The following is a 7,066-nucleotide window of genomic DNA, read 5'->3' as shown; positions in this document are numbered from 1 at the left end:
TCTCAAATAAAAAATAAAAATTTAGGAGGTGTGTATAATTTTCTTTGGAATTGTCCACCTACAGAGTCTAAACTTTAGAAACTTTTGTTAAATGTACATAATTATCCATTCCTTTAGTTACCATTAACATGAAAGATTTGCCTTTGATGTGTATGTTTTGATGTTGGCCTGTGGCAAAAACTTAATGAATTTATCATAAAGTTATTCTTTTTTTTTACACAGAGAATGTCCAAGCACACAGATGCAACAGGAGACGTACTGTTGGAAAGAAAAGGTTGTGCAGGAGTGATTACACTGAACAGACCAAAGTTACTAAATGCACTGACTCTTAATATGATTAGGCAGATTTATTCAGAGCTAAAGGTTTGTAATTTTCTTTTCTTTTTTTTTTTTTTTGTCTTTTGTCTTTTTCCGTGTCCGGCAACGGATCACAACCCTCAGTGTTGCCCCCGTACCGGACTGGGGACCGGCAACGGGATTGCAACCCTCGGCGTTGCTCCCGTGCCTCGCTCAGCCAGTGAGCGGGAACCGGTCTGTATGTGGGATCCGAACCCTCGGGCGGGAGCGCCGCCGCGCTTCCCAAGCGGCGCACTATCCAGTGCGCCACCGGGCCGGCCAAAGGTTTGTAATTTTCTTTTCTTTTTTTTTTTTTTTGTCTTTTGTCTTTTTCCGTGTCCGGCAACGGATCACAACCCTCAGTGTTGCCCCCGTACCGGACTGGGGACCGGCAACGGGATTGCAACCCTCGGCGTTGCTCCCGTGCCTCGCTCAGCCAGTGAGCGGGAACCGGTCTGTATGTGGGATCCGAACCCTCGGGCGGGAGCGCCGCCGCGCTTCCCAAGCGGCGCACTATCCAGTGCGCCACCGGGCCGGCCAAAGGTTTGTAATTTTCTTAAAGCAAATATATGGATCCTTTTAAAACTATATTGTAATAGACCATTTCTGATATATTCTCCCATAGAATCAGATCTCCATGGGATCCGCACCCATGCCCAGTTGATTCTTGAGTCCTCATTTTCCTATGCAGTTATTCTTGAGCACCCCTGGTGATGGGGAATTCATTTTCTCCTGAGACAGCCTCTTCTACTTTTACGTAGCTCTGATTTACTTACAGGTTTCTTATGTTCTGCCACTCGGTTTCTCTGACCTTTTAACCAATTTTACTGGCTCTGTCTCTTAGGGCATGAGTGTACAAATCTAATCTCCTTCCACATGACAGCCTTTTGGTTTGGAGACAGCTGGGTTTTTTTTTTTTTGTTTGTTTGTTTGTTTTGTGACTGGTAAGGGGATCGGAACCCTTGGCTTGGTGTCGTCTGCACCGTGCTCAGCCAGTGAGCGCACCGGCCATCCCTACATAGGATCCGAACCCGTGGCCTCAGTGCTCCCAGCGCTGCACTCTCCCGAGTGAGCCACGGGTTTGGCCCGGAGACAGCTGTTTTTAAACTGTTTGGCCTGCCTTTTCTTGGAGAAAGTCATAAACTTTTATAAGTGAACTGCATGGGGTAGCAGAAAAACAGGACTTACTGGGTTTGAAACTTGTATTTCTACTTATTAACTGTGTGGGATGGGAAAGTTAATCTCTCTGTGACTCACTCTCCGCAGCTGTGAAATGGGGATAACGATATTTCATAGGATGGTTGTAAAGATTAACTGAAATAGTTCATATAAGTATGTAACACAGTCTGCCATGTAGGTGTTGAACAAATACTGGTAGTTCTCCCCTGGCCACCAGTTCTTAATTCTTCATTTGATGAGTCTCTCTTCCATTCTTGTGTTTCTGTTTGGGGTACCTTTTATGTCCTGAAGTATGATACATAGAAATAAGCCAAGTGTTGCATAGAGTTGGAGCAGCGTGGAAGAAAATAGAAGCTTCCATGTTAAAATAACATATTTCTATTAGTGTAGTCCAGTAGCACATTAATCTGTCCAGCTAAATCTCTTCCTTTGCATTTATATTTTTATTCTCCAGTATAGAATTTATAGAACCCCTATTAATCTGTCTCTAATTAAGTTTTCATTTGGTCCATTGTTTTAGCCTTTTGAATTTCCTTTGGCTCTTGATTCTTTCATTCTACTTATTTATTAGCTGTCCTTACCAACCTCAAATCACTTGTATATTTGATCAATATCATAATTGGTTTCATTCTGTTATTTACAAATTTGTCAGTAGGATGGGGTCCTGTATTACCACAGTAGAAAGTTTATTGCTCTGTTTATCAGCAATCTTTGGGTTGATTTGTTCACCAAATTTATGTTTATGTAACATAATATTATTAACTCATGTTTATTCATCTTGGTCTCAAAGTTATGATGGCAAAAATTTCAGATGCCATCATGAAATTTGGATCACAAAATGATCCAAAGCTAGCAACCTTGTTGGAATAGCTTCTACTTTATCTCAGAAAAGAAAATGAATTTTATTTAATGAAGAATGTAATGGAATCCATTCTTCAAGTTATGCTTTATAAGAGGTTACACACACACACACACACACACACAGACGTATTTGAATGTGTATGTATATGCACATGTGGATATATTTTTAATAAGTTTGTATTTATAATATGCTTATACCATCTTCTTTTACATTTGGACAGAAGTGGGAACAAGATCCTGAAACATTCTTGATCATTATAAAGGGAGCTGGAGGAAAGGCTTTCTGTGCTGGGGGTGATGTCAGAGGTAAAAACTTTTTCCCCCTTACCTAAATGCTTTTTCCTCCACTCGAACTGATAAAGTATTGGCAAATTTTTGTAGTAATTTGTAATTTGCTTTACTTCTTAGACTTTTTTTATTATAAAGTTAATACATTCTTAAATGTGTGTGTGTGTGTGTGTGTATGTATGTCTTTTTTTTTTTTTTCCTTTTTCTTTGGTGGCTGGCTGGTATGGGTATCTAAACCCTTAACCTTGGAGTTATCAACACCATGCTTTCTCAAGTGAGCCATCAGCCAGCCCTAATATGTTCTTATAAAGCTAACTTAGAAAAAAAAGTAAAGACTTAACCCAGCAATGGGATTGCTGGATCATATGGCAGTGCTATCTGTAGTTGTTTGAGAAACCTCCATACTGTTTTTCATAACGGCTACACTAATTTATAGTCCTACCAACAGTATAGGAGGGTTCACCTTTCTCTGCATCTTTGCCGGCATTTGTTTTTCTCTCTGTGATAATGGCCAGTCTAACTAGAGTGAGATGATATCTCAGTGTAGTTTTGATTTGCATTTCTCTGATGCTTGGTGATGTTGAGTATGTTTCATGTGTCTTTTGGCCATTTGTGTATCTTCCTTTGAGAAATACCCGTCCAGCTCTTTTGCCCATTTTTTAATCGGGTTACTTGTTTTTTTACTGTTAAGTTAGTTGTTTTGAGTTCCTTGGATATTATGGATATTAATCTCTTGTCAGATGCATAGTTTGCAAATATTTTCTCCCATTTTGCATAGGTTGTCTTTTTGCTCTATTAATTGTTTCTTTTACTGTTCAGAAGTTTTTAGTTTGATATAATCCCATTTATTTTTTCTTTTGTTGCCTGTGCTTTTGGGGTCTTATTCATAAAGTCTTTGCCCAGTCCTACTTCCTGAAGTGTTTCCCTATGTTTTCCTTTAGGAGTTTTATAGTTTCAGGTCTTATATGTAAATCTTTAATCCATTTTGAGTTGATTTTGATATATGGCGAGAGGTATGGGTTTCATTTTTCTGTATGGACTTCCAGTTTTCTCAGCACCATTTATTGAAGAAGCAGTCTTTTCCCCAATGTATGTTCTTGTTGCTTTTGCCAAAGATCAGTTGGCAGTAAGTATGTGGGTTGATTGCTGTGTTCTCTATTCTGTTCCATAAGTCTGAATGTCTGTTTTTATGCCAGTACCATGCTGTTTTGGTTACTTTACCTTTGTAGTCAGCTAGTGTTATGCTCCAGCTTTTTTGTTTTTGCTCTGGATTGCTTTGGCTATTTGGGGTCTTTTATTATTCCATATGAATATTAGGATTGTTTTTTCTATTTCTGTGAAGAATGTCATTGGTATTTTGATGGGGATTGCATTGAATCTATAGATCACTTTGGGTAGTATGGACATTTTCACAGTGTTAATTCTTTCAGTCCAAGATCATGGAATGCCTTTCTATCTTTTTGTGTCCTCTTTAATTTCTTTCAGCAATGATTTGTAGTTCTTGTTGTAGAGCTCTTTCATCTCCTGGGTTAAATCGATTCCTAGGTATTTTATTTTTTTGGTAATTATTGTAAATGGGCTTGCTTTCTTGCTTTCTTTTTCTGCTAGTTCATTATTGGAATATAAAAACACTAATGATTTTTGGGTGTTGATTTTTGTATCCTGCAACTTTACTGAAATTGTTTATCAGCTTTAAGAGTTGTTTTGTATAGTCTTTAGGTTTTTTACATATAGGATCATGTCATCTGCAAAAAAGGACAGTCTGACTTCATCGTTTCCAATCTGAGTGCCCTTTATTTCTTTCTCTTGCCTTGTTGCTCTGGCTGGTAGTTCCAATACTGTATTAAATAGGAATGGTGAGAGTGGGCATCCTTGTCTTGTTCCTGTTCTTAAGCACAATATGAATATTTTTAAAACATTGTTTTTCAGCCTGGAATTAGTCTTTCCTTTAGAGTTGGGCCTTTGATCTCATCAGTTTGCAGATGGGCATTGCCTTATGTATTGCGTTTAGCTTCTAACTGTGAGCTATTTCTGCAGATAGGCCTAATTTTATATTGGTATTTGATAATATAGGTACAAATTCTAGAATTACTCTAGTTTACATGTATAAAACAACGAATTTCAGTTCCAGGAAATTTAGTTTCTTTAAAGATCATAGTCTAAAACAGTTATGTGGGCACTCAGAAAATTTTAAAAAAAGATTGTGAATGTCATTTAATTTTAATTTATATGGAACTAATTGATTAGAATAAAAATTAGAATAAGATTAGGAGGAAATCTGAGAATATTTGAGGTAAAAGTTTCATTCGAAAGGCAATATAATTTACACTCCTTTCCTTTTAGAATTGTTAAGCAGTAATAAGGACTGAATAAAGGACAACAGATAAGGTTCTTTTTTCAGGCATATATCAGTGAAAACCTCAGAATGACAAAAGTAGATATCAGATCTGTCTTTTAAAAACAGGAAAAGAAATGAACATATGGAACATTTTGATGGAAGATATGTCAGAATTCCAGAGTTAGTCTAAAAATCTGTAGTCAGAGCTTTCCTGTAAAAGAGGAAACATGTATGTATAATATGTTTAATTTGTATTTTAATAATTCTCTTAGGACTTAAAGACAGGAAAGGCATATGAGCTTGTGGTATATGGAAGAGAAAACTTTGATTGCAGTCTTGAGATTGACTGGAATATAGGAGAATGGTAGGAGATGTGAACTCTGGATAACAGGAGATTACAATAGAAATGAAGCCATTAGATAGTGTTTATTATTCAGCAGATATTTACTCAGTACATGTTTATTAAGTCAGGCGGTAGCAATGTCTTTGAGAAGTTACATTTCCACTGATATTATTAATAAGTAAGAATGTTACTGTCTTATTTACCTCTCTGTCCTCACCTTTTACCATTTCTCTTTAGTCTTAAAACTACTTGATTAAAAAATTACTCTTTTCTTTCTTGCTTTTGTGCCCTTGTAGGCACTCTTTCCTCTACTTGTAGCTTTTCCTTCTGTCATTTTGTAGGAAATTCCTACCTATCTTTTCAACTTGGCTCAGGCTTACCTATTCTGGAAAGCCTTTTAATCACACATCTCCTGCTCCCATTCCCAGAATACTCTGCTCTCAGAGTGTGGGCATAGCACAAAAAGTGTGTTTTAGTAGTCTATCTCTCTTAGTAGTCTGAACTCCAGGGAAGCCATCTTACATTGCTGTTTTGCTATCTGCAGCACCTAAAACAGCATATGGTACATAGTAGATGCTCAGTAAATGTTTCATGGTGAAATGAATGTGGCAGAAATATTTAACTAGATGGAATACTCTATAGTACTGTACACAAGTGTGCTATGTATGTATGTATAATGTCTAGCAAATGTTTATTCAGGTGGTAGAGAAAATAGTCAGTAGAACATTCAGTGTGTAGCAACCTATAATTTTTAATTTAAGTATAACATTGTGGAATAAACATAGAAAGTAAGAATAGGAATTTTTGCCCTGAAGCTTTGACATTGGACTGTGGGTTTGTGACTAACTATGGTGTGTCTATGGTGTGGGCAACATCAAAACTTTAACAAGCTATTTTAGAGTCTCCCCTTCCACCTGTGCTTGATTATCATACTTTTCATTTAATTTGTATGGCAATATTCACGGGAAAACTGAAAATATTCACCTTTTTTGATTTTGACTCCTTCCTTCCCTCTTTTTTTGTAGCGATCTCAGAAGCTGTAAAGGCAAAACAGAAGATAGCTCAAGATTTCTTCAGAGAAGAATATATGCTGAACAGTGCCATTGGTATGTATGCTCCGCTGAGAGCTTTGAAAATGAAATCGAGAAATGAGGTGGACAGTATGATTGGTTAAAAGCATAACCAATAGGCACTCTCATTTAAACTTTCATATACTATGTGTCAGGCATAACTGAAGTGGATTAAAATATTCTGACTGCTTGTTCCAGAACAATTCCACTTTACTACTAGTAGGCTATCCTTAACTGCTGTTTGTCATAAAATCAATATGAAAATATGGATTCCTGATCATATGGTTGGCTTTCATAGAAAATGAAAACTCTTTTTTTTTTTTTTCCGGGGTAATAGTTTTTTTTTTTTTAAATTTTTTAATTTTTATTTTGTCAATATACAATATATATGATTATTATGGCCCATCACCGACACCTCCCGCCCTCCTCCCTCTCTCCCATCCCCCCCAAGAATGTCCTTTCCCTTTGCTTGTTGTAACAACTTCAAAAAAAAAAAGTATGGTTGTTATATCTTCTTCCCCTCCCCCCACCCCCAGTTTTTTTTGTGTGTGTTTGTGGGTAAATTAATTTGTTTATTTTTTTTTAGCTCCCACCAATAAGTGAGAACATGTGGTATTTCTTTTTCTCTGCCTGACTCGTTTCACTCAATAT

At 36.9% G+C, this 7,066-nt stretch overlaps 1 protein-coding gene across 1 annotated transcript in view; it reads left to right on the top strand.

Annotated features, from left to right (window-relative positions):
• Positions 1–222: 222 nt before the first annotated feature.
• Positions 223–7,066, top strand: part of HIBCH (3-hydroxyisobutyryl-CoA hydrolase) — a gene marked incomplete at its 5' end in the record, with an annotated part of 71,279 nt that continues 64,435 nt past the window's right edge. Inside the window, 3 exons of the mRNA XM_008580893.1 lie at positions 223–363; positions 2,598–2,682; positions 6,371–6,451. Of these exons, the coding sequence (XP_008579115.1) occupies positions 223–363; positions 2,598–2,682; positions 6,371–6,451 (307 nt within the window). The remainder of the gene's footprint in view (positions 364–2,597; positions 2,683–6,370; positions 6,452–7,066) is intronic.

Source organism: Galeopterus variegatus, unplaced genomic scaffold, assembly GCF_000696425.1.
Source record: "Galeopterus variegatus unplaced genomic scaffold, G_variegatus-3.0.2 Scaffold2193, whole genome shotgun sequence".
NCBI classification, from domain to species: domain Eukaryota; kingdom Metazoa; phylum Chordata; class Mammalia; order Dermoptera; family Cynocephalidae; genus Galeopterus; species Galeopterus variegatus.
Note: the sequence above shows the minus strand (reverse complement) of the source record. Positions and strands in the feature narration are given on the sequence as shown.